Source organism: Empidonax traillii, unplaced genomic scaffold (genome assembly GCF_003031625.1).
Source record: "Empidonax traillii isolate 1590-97213 ecotype Southwest subspecies unplaced genomic scaffold, ASM303162v1 scaffold262:size680716, whole genome shotgun sequence".
In the NCBI taxonomy this organism is placed as follows: domain Eukaryota; kingdom Metazoa; phylum Chordata; class Aves; order Passeriformes; family Tyrannidae; genus Empidonax; species Empidonax traillii.
The window spans coordinates 472,324-491,285 of NW_020955455.1; the positions used below are offsets into that span (position 1 = coordinate 472,324).

At 55.4% G+C, this 18,962-nt stretch overlaps 3 protein-coding genes across 4 annotated transcripts in view; 1 reads left to right on the top strand and 2 right to left on the bottom strand.

Annotated features, from left to right (window-relative positions):
- Window positions 1-10,281, top strand: part of DNAI1 (dynein axonemal intermediate chain 1) — a 143,579-nt gene extending 133,298 nt beyond the window's left edge. Inside the window, exon 20 of the mRNA XM_027889388.1 lies at window positions 10,021-10,281. Coding sequence (XP_027745189.1) covers window positions 10,021-10,125 — 105 coding nt within the window. The 3' untranslated portion in view covers window positions 10,126-10,281. The remainder of the gene's footprint in view (window positions 1-10,020) is intronic.
- A 984-nt stretch (window positions 10,282-11,265) lies between these two features.
- Window positions 11,266-18,928, bottom strand: ENHO (energy homeostasis associated). Of its 2 annotated transcripts, XM_027889412.1 has the most exons (3): window positions 18,919-18,928; window positions 18,701-18,704; window positions 11,266-13,005 (listed from the first exon to the last, which is right to left on the bottom strand). In XM_027889412.1, the coding sequence occupies exon 3, from the start codon at window positions 12,698-12,700 to the stop codon at window positions 12,515-12,517; it is 186 nt and encodes a 61-aa protein (XP_027745213.1). In that variant the 5' UTR covers window positions 12,701-13,005; window positions 18,701-18,704; window positions 18,919-18,928; the 3' UTR covers window positions 11,266-12,514. The 2 variants fall into 2 exon arrangements, with proteins under 2 accessions (XP_027745213.1, XP_027745211.1); XM_027889410.1 differs by lacking the exons at window positions 18,701-18,704; window positions 18,919-18,928 and adding an exon at window positions 13,572-13,745.
- On the bottom strand, window positions 16,896-18,425 carry RPP25L (ribonuclease P/MRP subunit p25 like). The gene is made up of 2 exons (XM_027889409.1): window positions 18,358-18,425; window positions 16,896-17,453 (listed from the first exon to the last, which is right to left on the bottom strand). Exon 2 carries the CDS (start codon window positions 17,442-17,444, stop codon window positions 16,896-16,898), a length of 549 nt encoding a protein of 182 aa, XP_027745210.1. The 5' UTR covers window positions 17,445-17,453; window positions 18,358-18,425.
- Window positions 18,929-18,962: the final 34 nt, after the last annotated feature.

Genomic DNA, 18,962 nt, shown 5'->3' on the forward strand with positions numbered 1-18,962 from the left:
CGAACATGTAAAATGTGCAGCATCCTGGTCAGCGTCTCAAAGCAAAGAGCACTTTAGGGAGGCCACCCGCAGCCACACTGAAGCTATGCTGTTGGCAGCATGGACAATCACTAGGACTGTCTCCCACTGTTTTCCTTAGATGATGTTGGATTGGCGTTTCCCTTAACCATTTCCCTCTTCGGATGTGTATTAGCATCAGAGAGATTGATTACTGCTCGCATCTCTCTTCTGCTTCTGTTATAATTAAAACAGCAATATATGCATGAAGCAATTAGATTTTAATAATGCTTTTGTAAACAGGATGTCAAGGAGCTTAGTACAAAGACTTGGCCTGGAGCCAGATTGGCATCCTAAGACTGGATGTCATTAAAATTGGCTGCTTCCCACCTGGGCACCTTATATGAACACAGCCTCTAAACTTGCTTTTTAGCCACAGTGCTCCTCATCTTTGCCTCCAGATAGGACACAGAAGACCCTGTGCTCCAGGGTGGCAGGGCCAGGGCAAGGCATGGATCACCAGTGCATATGGAATCTGCTGGTGGGACAGGAGCATCCCCAGCTCCAGCCCTGTTGCCATTCCCATCACTGTGTGCCAGGGGGTCCATATTCAGGTCCTCCCTGGATTGCTTCCTGCAGAGCAGATGTTGATCAGGTAAGGGCATCTCAGCACACTACTGGCAGGTCTCCCAGAAGGAAATGAGTATTCCATGGATGCCTATGCCCCAGAGGAGCACTCCCTGAGCTGCCCCCCAGCACACTGCTGGATTTCTCCTGTGTTATTTTATCCTGTCTGGTTCTGACTTAGATAAGTTCTGATTTATCCTGTTCTGCTTCTGATATGCAGTCCTTGGGCCCTGCATTTGCAGTCAGACCAGGATGAATCCTACTCTCTATACAGCTCTTACTCAGACCCTTGGGGCCAGTCCAATCCCATTGGGTCACTGAACAGGGATGGGGAGTGTGTAACACAACCTCAGCATCACTGCCAGGATTCATGGGTTCAGAGTGGAGATGCCTCAACAGGGAGCAACAAGCATCCTCCACGGAGCAGCGCTGTGCCAAGCCCATCTCCAGGAGAGGACTGACACCAGCAAAGCTCAGGAACTCCCAGGGCAAAGGAGCACTGCAGTGGGATACTGCAGTGTGTCTGTCTGTGGGGAAGGAAGGGATTTCTCAGTTGCTGTGGCAGAGTGAAATCCCAGGGAAGAGCAACAGCTCTAGCTGCAGGATTTTCCACGCTTGTCCTGCATCCAGCTTCTCGCTGACCCCTTTTAAGCCCTGATTTGCGTGTTGCAGCGTAACTCAGTCGTATCTGATGCGATTTAGTGTGGCATCCCACAGGGTCCAGGCTAACAGTGTGTCTGGCTCCCAGGCCTGGGAGTGTTCGTGTGGCATTTATCATTTGCCTGGCTGTTTCCTGTGCAGCAGGTGGGCAGAAGCTGTGCAAGTCATTTAGTCTGTGGCAAAGGTCTGAAGGAAACAGGATGCACTTTGGCAAGGATGGAGGCAAATAGAAGGATGGGGAAAGGAGGTGGGAATAACTGACTGAGGAAGTAAACAGAAAATGTTCTCACTTGCCAACATTGTCCTGGCATAACAGAGGTGTAAGGGGAGCTCAAGAGGAGTAAGAAGGAAGCACAAGCTTCTTGTGCACTGCTTAGTGGTGCAAAGGCCTCAGCTCCCATTTGGGGTACCAGGCTTGAAGGACATGAGGAGCAGGAGAGCAGCAAGAACCATACAGCCAGCTTAGAGGCTGGACACAGGGGAAGGAGATAGATGAGCTCTCCTAAAGAGGTCCTGGGCTGGCAGGACAAGGAAGGCAGTGCTCTGAGGTTATAAGAGGGCAGGAAAAGGCTTAGGGAAAAGGTTTTAGCGAGTGTCAGAGGGACACGCTGGCAGACATCACCAGGAGATGGGTTGGCAGCACCGTTCCTGGGGCTTTGCAAAAGAAATGGCCATGCAGGTGATGGGAGCAGAACGTGACAATCCACTGCCTGGGGCATGTTGTGCTGGGCTCTCCAAGGACTGGATCAAGTGCTGGACAAGCATCTGTCAGAAGCAATTTAAGAGTGGCTACTCCCACCATGGACTAGGGTGCACCAGTGGACTAACCCCTCCTAGTTCTGCCCCAGGTGACACTGTGATTTAAATGAAAACTACACAGGGGAATGTGCTGTTGAGATGACACAACTGTTCACATGGTTGAAACATCCAGTGCTATTTCTGGAACATCCCTGTGTTCAGTTATGGAGAGCAGGAGAGAGGAAGAGAGCACTGTGGCTTGACATTAAATTGCAGAGTGAGTTCTTTTGTAAGCAGAAGAGTATCAGTTGTAATACATCTTTCATGCCATTGGCATTTACTAAGTATGGGACATCTGTGAGTGAAGACATTTATTTTCCCTTCTAACAATAGCAACATTTGGTTTCCAGTGCACTTGTATTTACCCAGAATGAAGTATATTCAGATGCTCTCATGTTAGTAGCAAATAAAAATATATTTCCTATGCAAGTATTTTTATAATCTGTATTAAAAAAAAATTAAGAAGGTGCTATGTTAAAGAGAAGCAATAGTTAGAATTTCTTAAGGCAATTAAAATGTGATCAAAGTGAATAGATGGATTTTATCAGTGGTGACCAGAGAAAGATTGGAAAACCTGCAACTTTTTAAAATACACTGTTCAGAAAACTGCAAATGTTCTCTCATGAGATGCTATGCTCTATGAGATAACAGTAGTACTCAAGTATTGCAGGAGCTGCATATTCACATCCTTGCTTGATTGCTTTTATTAAACCCTAATCTGTAACAGCTTATTGAGCTGGCATGCAAAAATGCTAAAGTAAAACTGAAATAGAAAAAAAAAGAAAAAAGAAGAGAGAAGGAGATGCTAAGTGATAAAGAAATATTGCTGGGTGGCTGATGGGTCTGCCTGCCAGCTGGCGTCAAGAGCTGCAGCTTAAGGCTGCTGGGGTCGCTGCACTCTGCAGGGCATCTCCTTGATTTTCCCCCTCTGAATGGGTTTGATGTACATGCCTGTGGGTGCTCTGTGTGCCCGAGCCTCTCGCTTCAGGGCTGCCAGCCCAAGTAAAGAGGTGCTGCAGATGTGGTTCCTTGTGGTAGGCATAAAAGTTAGGGAAGCCTGTGCAGCTTTTGGATTGTCTGTGACACATTGAGGTTCGGTGCCTGTGTGTCACTGGAATTGCAGTGATATTTGAAGCTAGAACACAGCATATTGTCTGTGTAGTAGTTTTTATGGACAATCTCAACTAAAACCCCCTTCCTGTTTCCTTCCTCCCCGCTGCTTCAGCCTGAGAGATCCCACAGCTAAAACACTGGACATTAATGGCCCCACCAGCCTTTCTCTCCAATGCCACTGTAACTCATGGCATGGGGGCAGCCTTTGGATACTGGGGCTTCTCACTGAGCTAAAAGATAGTTAAAATAATTGATCCCATCCAGGAGAGCCCGATGGCACAGCAGAAAATCTGAACCCTGTAGGAGCTGGATCCAGGGTTTAAGTGGGCACTGCCTGCCCCCCAGGGAGGTGAAGGAAAGGTCATATGTCCTTCTGTCCTTATCCCAAAGATGGCTTGCACCACCAGGACCATCCAGGCTTGAGGAAAAAGCTTTTGGGTTTTTCATTCTACTCCAACCCTTTTATGAAACCACTGTGTGTCAGGACAGTGCACACTGAGCACACAGTGATTTTTCTCAGTGCTTAGTACCGATTCTGTTAACTGATACGACTGAAAATCTTTTCCAGGCACCCTGTGAGGAGTTTGTCTTCTCACCAGGCTGCTCCATTCGAGCTGGCTGCATCTTGTCCAAGATTATAGGGTGACCAAGGGTAATAATGTCCAAAAGCTGTTCTCCATCGCGCACACACATACAGCTTACAGTTAGAGTGTAGCTGAGTTGTCCCTAGGGCTGGCAAAACCCTGTTGCTGATGCTTCCTAATCACAGCATCTGCGCAGGGCAGACTTAAGGGTATTGGCTCATTTCAGACCATTTCAGTCTTTGGATAACTTAAAAACTTTTCCTTCTCTGTAACATTTTTTATTTGGTGATACATGAACCGAGGTTCATAACCACGTCCCTGTTTTGAATGTATAAATGGTTCAGACAATGGAAAAGGCAGAAGAGCTTTAAAATGGTTTTAGTGGGTTTCTGCAGCAGGTACAGGGATAAATTCAGGACATAACAACTCACTGTAATGCCCAGCTCAGAGGAGCTGTGGGGACTGCTATGAGCCCAGTCTGCACTCAGCTTGATCTTGTTCACTGAAGTTTTCATGCTAAATGTAGCCTTCTTACGGCTATATTTAGGTGCCTAAATTAGAGGTCTGTAAGAGACAGTGCTTGTGGCTCTGGAGTTAGCAAGAATTGGGAATGTTGTTCAGGGAACAGCTCCTTCTGTGTGCACAGCTTTTGCTTGGCCAGAGAACACTGTGGTGGGGTTGAGCAAGGATGTGGAGTCCTAAGCAGCCTCTGGCAAAGCAGACACAGGGCTGTGATTATGGCTCTCCTCCCTGATGGCCATGGCTATTGGCTCTCTGCTGGTGCAGAGCCCATCCAGTCCATCAGTTTTCTCCCTTCTCCCACAGGTGTTTTAAGCCAGTCAGCCCTGTGTTGTGCTGTAGGCAGGTACTCACCTTTTAGGTACAGGTGATCCCTGCCCACATCCCCTGAGTGTCATCCAATTCCCTCTGTTTTTTTTCCAGTGATGCTCCCACCCACTTACAGGTCTGATCCAATTTTGCTTGCACTTCTTGCCTGTCAGATATCCTGACTTTTGCTCCCACATGCTTCCTGGCAGATGTGTGCTGCTGAGCCACAGGCTGGTCACAGCACTGTGACTTATCTGGTTCCATTGGCTTCATGGGTGACTTCCAAGAAGCAAATGCGGGTCAGCTGGGACCCTGAGACCCGTCTGCCCTGCTGTGTCCTGGCAGGGTCCAGTACAGGTGCTGGCCAAAATCTCTGAGTCAGTATGTGAGCTGGAACAAGGCAGGGTGCCTGCCCTGAACTGCGCAGTTCACTGGCAGTGAGGAACCTGGCCACAAACACAGTAGCCTGGGGGTTATGTAGGGGGGCCTTTCCGCCTCTCCCCTCCCTGGGATCACGCTGAAGCTGGAAGTAAGAGCATCTTTGAGGCCAGTGATCTGGTGTGGCTACTGTTGCCTGAATGACCCAGCCACGTCCTGGGCTTTTCTGCTGGCTTCATTCCCTGCGAGAACATTTCCTGCGTCATTTATTTCCAAACAGCAGCAAAATAAGCCTAAATCCTTATCTCCAATCTGTCAGCTAATCCTTCCATGGGCCAGGAGCAGTGCCGTGAGATCAGGCTGTGAGTGTGACTCAAGGCTCTCTGTGGTTGATAAGCGTGTTGCCGCTGTGTGTAAATGGGCTTTTGAGAGCCCAGAAGTGGACCTGGCACAGACATCATCCCCAGCTCGTCACAACTCCAGCTTCATGTAACAGCACTGGGTTGCTATAGAACCACGAGGGGGTAGGTTTGGAAGGCTTCAGGGCTGCCAGTGATGTCACACTCCCGTTGGTGCACGCTTGGTTAGCGGCCCAGGGAGACAGTGAGGAGAATTTTGCGGTGTTCAGGGGCTTGGGTTTCCTTGGTCTTCCCAATAGAAATGCTCCTGGGAACCCTCATCTTTGCTTTCATTAATTGATTTCACCAGTCACTAGTGTGTTTTGCTAATGGAGAAGCCCTTACCCTGGAGCTGTCACCATAGCCTATCCCTGAGGAGGGTAGAAAGAACAAGAAAAGATCTCCTCCAAAACAAACAGGCCTGACAGCCTGTGTGCCCCTTCACACTGAAGGTAATAAGGGTGAGAGGTTTGGGCAGCAGTTTTGGGTGGCTTCTTGAAGCTTCTTACACCCTTCAAAACCAGTCTGTAAAAGCTTAACCCCTTTTGCATGGGAAACTGGTGTCTTATGTCACTGGGCTGCTTTGTGAAATGGCTACATCCCGTCCTGACATGACTGTATCCAGAAATCTCATCCTGTAAGGAATGGCATCAGTGTTAGGACAACAGCAGGGCAGAGACAGGCCTGTGCCCCTTGGCCAAGACTCAGCAGGGGAAAGGGTCCACTCTGCTCCCAGGGAAGCTATGGGGACTTTTGTGTCCGTGTTCATGCCAGCATGGTTGATTTCCTTGGTGCTCCAAAACATAAACATGTTTTGCCTTGTTTAATCGAAACTTTAGAGCAGATGTTTTATGACTATTCCACCAATGGGAAAAAAATGGATGCTGAAAAATGCCAGTAGAATGGCTTTTATGGGAGAGTTTTATTAACTCAGCAGTATGCTGTTCAACTAGGGAATGAAGGCATCAGCTGAGACACAGGAATTCAGTTTAAATGAATCCCATATCCTGAATGTAGAATTCAGTATGTGCCAGTATGGGGAGCGGTGGGGCTGGGGCTCCCAGGGGAATGGATCTTCAAGTAGCTGCTCCTCATCTTCATTCTTGTCCTCATCTTTGTCCTTATCCTTACTCTACCCTTGCCCCTGGGGCTCCACCTCAGCCATCTTCCGCCTCCTCTTTCACTTCCAGTGCCAGTACTCACTTTGGGGCTGAGAGGACCACCAAGGGTCCTGCACACTTCTGTAGGGCAAGCAGCCCCATGCCTCAGTTTCCCTGCCTGGGGAGACAGAGAAGATCCCAGGCATAAGGCAGAGGGAGTGGGAGAGCAGTGAGGAACCTGGCCACAAACACAGCAGCATGAGGATATGGAGAGGGTCTTTTCCCCCTCTCCCCTCCCTGAGGTTATGTTTCACTATCAGGGCAGAGTCCATCCCCACGCAGCACCTTTTCTTACCCTGCTCATGTCCCTCATCACCATTTCAGCCAGGAGCATTTTGTTGGAAACTGCTAACAATAAAATTGATACAAACACTGCTGTGAGCAGATCCAGTACCCATCGGATGAGCTCCTCAGGGGCAGACCTCCCATGTAATCTCAGCTCTGCATCTCAGAGCTCCATGGAGAGGATGTTGCGCCCTGGCTCCCTCTCAGCTCCTAATGAGCCCCATGGATGTGGTGTAAGCAGGGATGTAGGAGGAGGACAGGCTCAGCTACACACAGGAGGGCAGTGCCCCATGAGTGCCCTCTCCACACCTGGCTGTGACATCTGTTGGGAGGGGGAGCCCTGCAGCAGCCGTGTGTGGAGGTGATGCTTCCCCTGCCTTGTGTGTGCTCTGGGAAATTGCAATGGCTGTGCTCCAAGAAGGGCTGCTCCTCGGAGGCCTGATGCAGGCGAAGCCCCTGGATTTGTGGGAAGCTGCCACGTGCATCCAAGCAGATCCCACGGTGCTGTGCCAGTGCCACAGCCAGCCATCAGCGGCCTGGCCAGCTCACTGCACAAGCGCCCCGGGAAAAGCAGATGGGGGAAAAAAGGGAAACTTTCCATTCCAGTGCTCCTAAAAGGACATTATAATTTTCATTCCCTGTGTCATCCTGCTTGCCTGGTTATGTGGCGTTAAATTAGGGCTCTGGTTCAGTTACGGCTCATTACAGGCTTGCGTGTGGCTTTGTGGCAGCGTGCTCAGAAGCAGCAAAGGAGCTGAGCCAGTGTGAAAGTCAAAGTTTTAGGGACAGCTCAGTGACTAGGAGCTGAGCCTTGCCAGAGACTGGTGAGTTCAGCGAGGTTAGACACAATTACCAGGGACCTGCTGTTACCACCTGGAGGGCATCAGTCAGGGAGCCTCCCTTATGACCCTACCAGTGGGGAGAGCAAAGGGCTTGGGATGGAGGTAGATTGAGGGGAGGTGGCTTCAGCATCTCCTTTTCCCATTTGAGAAAAGCAGTTACCTCTTTAGCCTGTCCCGAGGACCTGTGCAGGGTGCTGTGTGTGACACAGGGTGCCAAAGGGGGGTTTGGAACTGTGTCAGACAGCAAAGCAGCTTTTCTGCAGAAATAGCTAAGTCCTGAAATACCTCTAGCAGCTGTGTTTACCCCAAGGCTCTTGCTCAGAGAGATGCTCAGCTGTGGTGTGGGCCTTTAGTACAAACATCACTCAAAGTGCCCAGACCAGAGCCACGAAGGGCATTGCTCACTTGCTGGCATTAGTACAAACCAGGACCATTCCAGCATGAAATCAATGACCTCAGTAAATGAAACAACCTTGGCTTACCCATAACACATCTTTATGTGCTCAGGACATGAGTGCTGCTGTCTTCTTGGGAGCAAATATCCCCATCCTGCCCCCAGGACTGCTTTCATCTCAGCAGTGTCCTCTAGCAGCTTCGGAAACCTTGGCTCCATCAAGGTCGTAACTGGGTTGGGATGAGAGAAAACCACAGGGATCCCCTGGGGACTTCTTTCCCTGTTGTCATCACTTAGTAATGCCCATGTTTGCTAGAGTGAGTTCTATTCAGGCTTACAACTTTCTCTGTATTGTGCCCTGGCAGTTTCTTCCAGCGCTGAAGAGAAGGTGTGTGTTCGTAATTGCTGCACCTAGGGCCATTAGAGGTGCTGATTCAGAGGAGAATTGATCTGATCTAAGTGGGGAGAGAGGAAAGCTGGCAGCCTCCTTCATCAGATGCTGAGTCCTGCTCCCTTGGCCTTCTGAGAGCACTGAGAGCAAAGGCTGTGCTTTGGGCATGCCAAGAGGAGCCAGCACAGCAGCTTTCTGCAGGCTGCCTCCAAGCATGGTTAGTGAGGTTCCCTGCCCTTTTCCCTGCTGCAGGCTTGGGGACCCACCTCTCCCAAGCCCACCTGCCCAAGTGTGTACCAGCCCTCCTGCTCACCTGTGCTCGGCAGCTGCTTTTTGGGGTGTTCAGAGCCATGCTGGGCACAGAGGAACTTCCCAGCCCCAAAGCAGGGGTACCCCCCCGATCCAGAGGCAAGGAGAGATCCAGCAGGCTGGCAAAGGGGAAGGCTGTGAGCGGAAAGCAGCACTATGTGATGGGAAGTGGTGACTGTGGGGATGCTGTTTTGGAGGAACCTCATGAGGCAGATGTCCAGCTGCAGGAGGGTTTGTTGTGCTGCATGCAGGCTGGCAAATTCCTCTGCTGCAGCTGTGTCTGACATGGTGTGAACCTGGAGAGGCCAAACCCAGTTATCACTTTCCCAAAGTCCCAGAGCTCTGGTCCGAGCAATGCACTGATGCTTCAGCCCGCAGCAGGGGGGCACATGTGCTGCCAAAGCATTGAGTGGAATTTGTATCCCCAGCAGGGACATCGGCCAGTCTTGGAAGCTCCTGCTGCTCCCAAACAAGCAAGGACTGAACTGGACAGGTTATTTCCTTGTGCTGTGTGATTGCTCTCAAGATGCTGGTGGTTTGCTTTAGCACTCAGGCAGGGAGCCCCTGGGAGGGTTGGGACAGGTGCTGGAGGACTGTGGGAAATGCTTTCCTGTGCTGGGCCTTGTGCCAGGATTGGCACTGCAGTGTTTTATGAGGCACAGGGCTGTCCCATGGGACACTCCAGTTAACATCTGGAAGCCCTGACTTGCTTTTCTGTGCTGGGTTAGGGGCTCTCAGCACGCAGCTGCCCTCCTGGGAAAATCCATTTGGGTGCAAGAAGAATGATCCCTGCTCCTATGGCTGCCTCTTCCCAGGAGCACCTGTATGGGATGGGTGTGGTGGGACTGTTTCTGGGAGGTTTGGACACCTGCATTGCTGTCTTTGCCGTAACAGTCTTGCGTGCCTGGCACGTCCCCAGAGCTTGGGGGAATAGCTGGAGGGCTTACAGAGGGTCCAGTGCCATGAGGCTGAGAAACTGGGAAGAGAGAAGCAGAAGAGGGTTTTAGTCACTGTGGATCAGCAGATCCACTCCCATTCCTTAGCATCCTTCCCCAGCCCATAAGGACCTTTAAAACATATCATGGTACCTTGAGCTTGAAATACATGGACAGGCAGGTGCATCTCCCTGTGGATCAGCCTCCGGTGCGTGGTGAGAGCTGGGACACAGCAGTCCAGCAGCCATCCCTGTGCCAGACCCCTCCTCGTTCCCGCAGTCCTCCCTGCTCAAAGCTCTGTCCTGATTGCTCTCTTTGCAGGAGAAGAAAGGCCAGGAGGTTAAGAAGGGTCCCGAGGTGGAAATGGCGAAGCTGGAGAAGCTGCTTAGCCTGGTAAGAGGGCCGGAGGGCAAGGAAGAGACGTGAGAGGGGGATTGCTCTGCCAGCAGCTGCCGGCCGAACAAGCTCGGCTTTGATCGGCGGCTGCTTGGCATGCAAGCCACGGGCCCGCGCCGCCCACTTTTTGCACAGCGGGAACACTTCGCCTCTGTGCCCGGACAAATAAACGAAGGTGCTGGGAGAGCTGTAGTGGGCGGTCGTCTCTAGGGTCAGGCAGATCTCACCGTGCTCGCTCCCCCAGAGCCACAAGCCCTCGGCATTCCCTGCCCTTGGCTGGGTTTGCACCAGGTGAGAGCCCTATGGAGGGCAGGTGAGGGCTGGTCCCAGCAGCCCTAGGAAAGCCTTGGGACTGCAGCTTCATGGCCGGCAGTCCCCCCGTGAGCGGCGGCCTGAGCGCTGAGCTGCAGCCCCACAGCCATTTATGTGGTCCCCTGGATTTTGGGGTGGCAGCCTAAGCCGGAGAGTAGCTGGAAACCCGGCCCATGACTGCGGGAGAGAGACGTGCCATCCCTCCACAGAGGACATCGCAGCAGCTGCCGCTCACCAGCTGCGGGAGGGTCACGGCTCCCCCCTCCCCGGGGGCCTCAGCCCAGCTGGTGCCTGCGGGAGCGGCTGGGCGGCGGGCTTTGCAGAGCCTTCCCACGGCTCCGGCGCTGTGCGGCAGAGGATTATCTGCTGCGTGGCTGCGGTGGCAGCAGGAGCCGCGGTGGCCCCGGCGCATGCTGATGAGCGGCGAGCGTCGGGCTGTCACCGCTGGATCCTGGCGCACAGTTCCCGGGACTGGGGACCAGAGGCGCTCGTCCCACCACACAGGTGTGGTGGCACGTGTCCCCCACAGGCATCCCTGTAATGTAAGGCACAGCTTGGAAACTCCCGGTGCCTCTGGTGCAGGGGCTGGGGAGTGCTCCCTGCTGACATTCACTGATCCCCAGGCCAAGCAGACATGCTGCAGGCATGAAACACCACGTCAGGTTTCTCACCCAGTATTTAATAGCCAGAGATGAATGAGGACACGAGCCTTTCCTTATCACTATCACCCAGCAAACCACCCATAGTCCTCCAGCCATGTCAGCCACCATCCCTGGGGCTCTTCAGCCCTGCAGGATGGCAGGACACAGCACCTCCCCCAAATTTCTGAGGCGCTGGGTAGAGCTCAGAGACACCACCTGGGTCCTACAATCGGTTTATTAGTCTAGTAAAAACAAGGCTGCAAAGGGATGTGTTCGCTACACCTGACATGGGGAGGAACCCCAGGCTCTGCCAGGCCTGGCCAAGCCTGCGCAGGGACCCTGGCCAGTGTCCCTCCCACCCCACCCCTCTGTCCCCTTATTGCAGTGGCTGTGCCAGCAGTGACCATGGCTATTGCTCGGCTCTAGGATAGGCAAGGCAGAGCCCTCCAAAACCCATGGCACCTGCTGGCAGGGCAGGGGATGCAGCAGCCAGGCTTGAGGACACACTGGACCACCAGCATCCCTCCCCACAGAGCCACTGTGATCCCCAGGGAACAGTCAGGGTCAAAGAACCTTCAGTGCTGTTTGTCTGGGCACTAACATCTCCCCACATCTCCCACCTTCCCAGGAAAAAGCCACCCCAGGCTGCTGTCAGTGGAGATGGGAATGCCAGCAAGGGCATGTCTGCTGCTCCCAGACTGGCCAAATCCCAGGGTCTGGCCTCAGCTGGGAGTAGGCAGGAGGGAAGGCAGGGACACACCCACAGTGAGGAAGAGGGCTGTTTGCCTAGCAGCGTTAGTGCTAATGCTGGAGGGGATTGACAGACAGACTGGGGAGGATCGGGCAGACCATGCAGACCCTCTCGTGCCTCATCAAACTGGCTGCTTGGGCAGATGTGTGCCAAATGCCATCCTGAGGCTGGGGACACACAGCACCCCAGGGCCACCCCCTAACATCTGGACTGGTAACATCCCACCCTGCCGGCAGGGCCAGGGCTGCTTGGGTCCCCCTGGGCACAGCCCACCATTGAGCAGCCAGCCTGCTTGGGAAAAAGTGCCTGTGCCAGCCCTGCTGCCTCCCCTCTGCGAGCGTCCACCCAGCCTTGCTCAGGTCTGCACTGTGATGGCCACTGCCCCAGGCCCACAGGCTCTTCCCAAGCACAGGGTGCACATGAGGGCAGGGCTCCTGCTGTGCTTGCTGGCCACTGGGACAGGCACGATTGCCCGTGTAGCACATCCCCATCTGTTGTCCCTCTATCCCCATGACCACTGCAGGCACTTGCAGGAACTTCACGCACTACAACCACCAAGGCAAAGGACTGTGCCCTCTGTCACGGCCCCTGTGAACTGCTCGGTGTCCCCTCTGCTTTCATCGTGCCTGGTCTGGCACCCCAGTCCCAGCACAAGCATCCAGGCTGGGCAACTCCTTTGGCACAGCCGGGTACCAAACTCCCCAGATCGGGCAGATCAGGGCTGCAGCAGGTACTTCTCTTCGTTCCGTGACTCATCCACATCAGAAGATGGGGTCTTCTCGGGACATGAAGGGGTCCTGCAGGCTTTGCAGAGGATGAGGAAGAGGATGAGGATGAGCAACGCGATGACACAGTTAAAAGAAATTGCCACGATCGCCCCAGTGGAAAGAGCAGCCCCCATGGCCTCTGTCCCACGGGAGTAAACAGAGCCCACAGCTCGGTCTCACACGTGGGATGCCACTGCAGTGACTGTGTGTGCAGCCTCCACCTGCCGGCATTGGCAGGGGACAGAGGGGACAGCGGTGGTGTTGGCGGTGAGGTGGGGATGGGGCCAGGCAGGCAGCAGGACAGCGTCCTCCCCGTCAGTTTGGCCGCTCACAGCTGAGTCCCAGCTGCTCCGCACAGCTGGGAAGGATCGATGAGAGCCTTCTCTCGGCTCCTCCTTCCTCCGGCAAGGCCGTGGGGACACAGGGATCCCTCTTCTTCCTGGAAGACAGAAAGTCACCGTCACCACGGCTAAGAGGGGACAGGTTGTGTGAGCCCCTCAGGGTGGGCTTTAGATGTGCGAGGGGGCAGCGGCACCAAAGCCTAAGGGGCTCCGCTGAAGTACGGAGGTTGCAGCAGCTCCCAGGTCGGAAGCCGTCTGGAAGACCTTTCCAGCACCCCATGCCCTGGCCGTCCTCCCCATCCCCTGCGAGGGCCACCAAACTGGAGGTGTCCCCAGTGGGAGACCCATCGCCCCCTCCCCGTGCTGCACCGGGTGACTCCGGGCAGCCCTGGCCGCGCTCCTATCCCCTCTCCACTCTCCACCTGCTCTTCCTGCCGCCGGGACCCCGCTGCGAGGTTCCGCGCTGGGATCAGGGTCAGCGGCCGGGCGGCAGCAGGTGGGGGCCGGCGCAGCCCCCCTTGTGCTCCTCACTGGCTCAGGGAGCGCCCTGGCTCCGGAGGTCCCCGGTGCCTCTGAACCCCCGCCCGCCGCGGAGCCCCCGGCACGGGGCAGCAACAGGTGCCCCAACTCCGCCCTCCCGCCGCGGGGTCCCGATGTTACCCACCTGCGTCCGCTGCGCCCCGGGAACCGCCGGGACCCCGGTGCCGGCGGGAGGCGCTGCCAGGGCCGTGTCCCGGCGCGGAGCGGGGTCCCGGCGCGGTGTGCGGTGTGTGCGGGGTGTTGGGGGTGTGCGGGGTGTGCGGTGCCCGTTCCCGCTGCGGTCCCGCCGGGCCTCCCGTGGGTGCCGCAGCCCCGCGCGCCGCCCGCGTCCTCCCGCCGCTACCGGGGGGCGGGGCCCGCCGAGGCCCCGCCCCCACCCCGCCATTGGGGCCCGCCCGCCACCCGCAGCTCGCCATTGGCTGAGCGCCCCGCCTGGGGCACGCCCCCTCGCGCGGCGCCCACGTGAGCGGCTCGGGGATAACGGTGGGCAGCGCGCGCTCTGCCGGCACGGCCACGGGCACGGCCACGGACCGTGCGGACCCCGATACTGACACCGGTACTGATCCAGTACTGCCGGTATTGACCCTGATATCGACACGGGTACTAACTCGGTACTGCCCGCGGTGCTGCCCGTGCTGACGGTACTGACCCCGGTTCTGCCCAGGTAACTGTGCGGACCGCCCCCGGTAGTGTCTTGGAACTGACTCCGGTACTGCCCATTACTGCCGGCAGTGCCCCCGTACTGCCTGCACTGAGCTGGTACCGATCCCGGTGTTTGCCGCTACTGCCCCGGTGCCCCCACTGACCCTGCTGCCCTCCCGCTGCCGCTGGTGCAGCCCTGCCTGTACCTCCCTGCCTGCCCTGCCCCGTCCCAGGGGCCCTGCCCTGCGCACATGTGTGCACACATAAACACATGTTCACGGCATACGGACACACATGCACCAGGGCCTGGCACGCCAGGGCTCGAGGATGCTGAGCACAGACTTGCCAAGCCGGGCTGGGGTCCCCTTCACAGCCCACGGAGAGGAAGGGACAGGACATTTAGAGACATTGAGTATCTGGGAATCTGAGCATTGTCAGCTTTATCCACACGGCCAGGTTCTCCGTGTCCTGTTAGTGAGGGAACTGAGGAATGGGGCAACCCAACCCTGGACATGCCACACCCCTAAACTGCCAGCTTCCATATGGACACTGGAGCCAGACACCCTGGTGTGGGGCATCACCCCAAAGGGGGGGAACACCTGGTGAAGGACACTGGGGGGAGGTGGCTGGGGGGCACACTGGGGGCGATTCCTTGAGAACTCCAGGGATCAGGTCTCAGCACCTGCAGTTTCTCTGAAAAACCAAGCCCAGGCCCCAAGAGTGGCTGGTGACGCAGACACATGGTGGTGACACAGGGGATCCACAGCAGCCCCTCGGGATGCTGTCTGGCCGGGCAACTCCAGATGGTGTGTTGTACCAGGGAAAAAAAGACAGCTGGATGAAGGATTGAGTGAAGGGCAGACCTGTAAGAGAGCTGGGACCCATCCTGGCTGACCTGGCACTCACAGGTGCGAAGGCTGGGAAACGCTGGATCCTGACAGGAGAGCCACCGAGTCAGCAGAGGATAACTTTCCAACGGTGAAACAAAAATAACAATCATTTTGCAGCTTTGATGAGAAGGCCTTAAATGCGCCACCACCGCAAGGGAGGCTCACACAGGCTGCCTGAGGACCTGGTTCTCAGGCTCTCCACTAAGCCGGTGTTTTGAGTAAACAAACACGGGCACATTGCCCATTGAAATGTCAGAACCAATCTGATCACACACTGGAGCATCTTCCTTGGCATTTATGGCTAATCTGCTAATTAGTCAAGAAAAGCAGTCTCCTCCTTAGATGTAAGAGAGCAGCAGCAGCTGCAAAGAGCACCCAGGTAAACCAGATTAGCTCTGCCCCATCCCCAGGCTTCACCTAAACTGGAACAGTGGACAGGTCCAACAGTTCCCCTCCAGGTCCAGGGACATTGGTGGGGCAGGAAGCAGTGAGACCACCAAGAGAAGGGGAGAAGGAGGGATGTAAACCCAGCACTGTCCTGGCCACGACGGGTGCTCAGCCTGTGACAAAGCTCACGTTGACACAAGGCAGGCGAACTCTTGTCTGTGAAGTCTCTGGGATGCACAAGTAACACACCACATCCCTCCTGACCCGATTTAGCTGAAATCTCTTCTTTAAACACTTATGTTTGTTAGTCATTGACTGACAATGCAAAACGTTGGGTCCAGCTGGAGCTCATGACAGAGGCAGGACAGGCAGTGCTCGGGACACGGTGTGAGCAAGGGCTGTTCTGCTGAGAGCTCAGCCTGTCCCAGGGAACAGCATTTCCCTCCTGCCCAGAATTACTTACCAGAGCTGTTCCAGAAGGGAAACTACTGCCTAAGAAAAGGTGATACATTCTTTGCCTCGCTCAGCAGAATTTGGAATAAGTCTTTTAGAGACTGAAGTTCTGGTCAGCTTAAAAGAGCAAAAAAAACAAAAACAAAAAAACTCAAAAAATTTCCCAGAAAAAACCCACAACTTTGACCTTTTTTGGATATTAAAGGAGGTTAATATTTGGATATTAAGCTACTCCTCTCAGATTAGGGTCCATCTGCAGTCAGAAGAGGAACAAACACGGAGCAGTTTGAGAGCTGGAAGAGCAGCTGCAGCCGCGGCCCCACCACCAACGCTCACAGGGTGACCTCCAGTGGGACGAGGTAGAAATGACAAATTTCCAACTTGGGTGAAGGGAAACTTTATTTTGAACCCAACTTTGAGCAATATGAAAAAGTAGTAAGGGGAAAGAACAGTATTCTTTGGAGATTCCCATTACTACTACCCTAGGGCAGTGGCACAGGATTTCAGGCTGGTCATGGCACAAGTCAAGTGCTGCCACGCTGGCAGAGAGAGGAGCGACCATGGGCTCTGCAGAGCCAAAGTGGAACGGGAAAGGAGCTCCACGCACACAATGGCAGATGGACCTGTACCTCCCCAGTCCTACATTCAATCCCCCAACAGGCTCAGCAGACAGACTCTGAAGCACAGAATTGGCCAACCTAGCCCTGTCTCCCATCTCACAGCCCTGGGAATGCAATGGAATTCCATGTCAGGTCCCACCTGCCCTTTGTACCTGCCACACAGCCAGGTGTCTATCCCAGGTGTCAACAGCCTGGGCTGTTGCATCCCCTGGCAGCCAAAATCTGGCTGCATGAGCAGCCCCTCCACTGGGGCTCGCTGACAGGACACCAACAGTCCTTGCTCACGCAGAGGCAACTCCCGCCTTCCCCAGCCCATTACAGAGCACGGCCTGGCAGCCTTTGGCAAGCAAACTCGTCAAAACACAGTTTCAGGCAGCCACAATCACAGGCAGTTTCGGGAGTCCTGCCCTCCCCTGATCCGTGTCAGCAGCAGCTCTGCAGCCCCCCAGGCTGAGCTCAGGGCTCCCCTGGCGCTGCCCCTGCGGAGCGCGGGTGCTTCCCCGTGCTCCCAGTGCCCCGGCCCCCACCCTGCTTCCTCTTCATCTGGCCCTGGGACTCTGCTGTGAGTGTCTCAGTCCAAAAGGCATCAAAGGATCCTGGAGCCTGGTACCCCGGCTCCTGAGGGTCCAGGGGATCTTTGCTGAGCAGGACACATATGGCAGGAATGTTCCTCTTCACTGTCAAGGCATCAAGGCCTGCCTCGGGCACGATGGGTTCCCACATCTCCTCGATCTGCCTGAAGAGCACTTTGGTAATCTGGTGCAGCTCCTTGAGCCGTCGTTTCATGATTTCCACACAGGTGATGGTCTTGCTGACAGCCTTGCCCGAGCCAGTGAAGAGAATCTGCCTCACCGACTCCTGCTCCATCTTGCTCATGGCATAGCCCATCAGATTCCTGATTTTGCTCCCATCCTTCACTTTCATCTCAATAATATCAGCAGGCAGGTCAGTGAAAGGAAGTGGACAAGGCTTCTCCACGATTTTGGTCTTCTTATAGTTCTCCATTGTGCAGTGCTGAAAGGGAAAAGAGACCCGTGAACACAAACTCCCACTGTAACTTGCACAAAGAAATTATCCTCTCCTCTGAAAGGCACTCTCAGCTGTCAGAGACAGGAATCCTGGAAAGCCATACCCAAAAGACTAACTCAGTCCTTATAAGTGTGTACCTCCAACATGAACACACACGGGGCAGCCTGAGCCCCAGCAGGCAGGCGGTGAAGGGAACAGAGCTGGCGCTGTTGGCCTGAACAGGAAACAAACACAGGCTGCATCTCAGGAGAACACAGAACAAACGAATGAGCCGGGGTTCCTGCGAACAGAAGCCAGGGGGATGCTCCCACAGCTGCACCCCGTGAGCACAGCCCCACTGCAGCACCTCGTGTGTGTCACATACACAGGTCGTGGGGCTCTGGCAGTGCAGGGTAGGGTACAACAATGCATTTGGCAGGAGAGAGGGCAAACCAGTGGCTGCAGGAACAAACACAAGTTTCCTCGAAGGAAAGTGAAAGACAGAAAGGTGCAGTCTCACACTCCCCTCTCTGCCATGCGCTGCGCCGCCCGAGCCCCACACACCGCTCAAGGTACTCAAGCACGCAGCACCTGGTCAACCGGGGGCTCAGGAGCCCCGATCTACCCGCACCTGAAGGGACATGGCAGCCCAGGGCCCGCGCTCCGCACCACGGGGGAACACGAGGCCCTCACTCCCCGCACGGCCGCACGGGAGGCCGGGACACCGCGGCGGGAAGCGGGGATATCCCTGCGGGACGGGGGGACGTCCGTGTGGGACGGGGGATGTCCCTGTGGGACGGATGGGGTGTTCCTGTGAGATTGGGGGATATCCCTGTGGGACGAGGGGGACGTCCTTGTGGGATGGAGGATGTCCCTGTGGGATGGGGGGGTGTCCCAGCCCCTCGCTCACCTGCGGCCGCCTCAGCGCGCCCCTCACCTCAAGATGGCGGCCGGCACCGGACGCGCAGGCGCGGGGAGCGCGTGCGGGGCATGGCGTACAAACCACGCCCCTTTCAACGTCAGGAGTGGGCGGGGCGATGCGCGGTCCCGCCCCCGCGCTGGGAATGGAGGGGGGCCAGGGGCAGCTCCGGCTCTCTCGGGACAGCTCCAGCTTTTTTCCCGGGCAGCTCCGGCTCTCCCGGGCATCAGGTGCAGTCGGTGTTCCTGTGTAAGCCCGTGCAGCCTCGCCGTGGTGTGCCTACGGGTGAGCTCGCTGACCAGGGAGAGTACAGGGGCAGGAAGCTCCTCCTGACTTCCCTGTGGGGATCCTGCCCCATCCCTGCAGGACTCCCAAGTCACAAGCAGCTGGGCAGCGTCTCCCTAAGCTGAAGGCAACTTGGAAACTCCGGGTTGTGGCCAGACCAGGCAAGGCACAGCTCGTGCCCCTCACTGAAAAGGGGAAGAGCCAGCACGGGGTCCAGCTTGCAGCAGCCACTGGGAAAAGTGGGGGCAGGATAAGGGCAAAAGCCACTGCCTCCTCTCTGCACAGCAATGGGAGAATGGCTTGGGGGAAAA

Excerpts from the sequence above, each read along its gene's own strand:
- ENHO (XM_027889412.1), bottom strand. The coding sequence starts at position 12,700 with ATGGGGGCTGCTCTTTCCACTGGGGCGATCGTGGCAATTTCTTTTAAC.
- RPP25L (XM_027889409.1), bottom strand. The coding sequence starts at position 17,444 with ATGGAGAACTATAAGAAGACCAAAATCGTGGAGAAGCCTTGTCCACTT.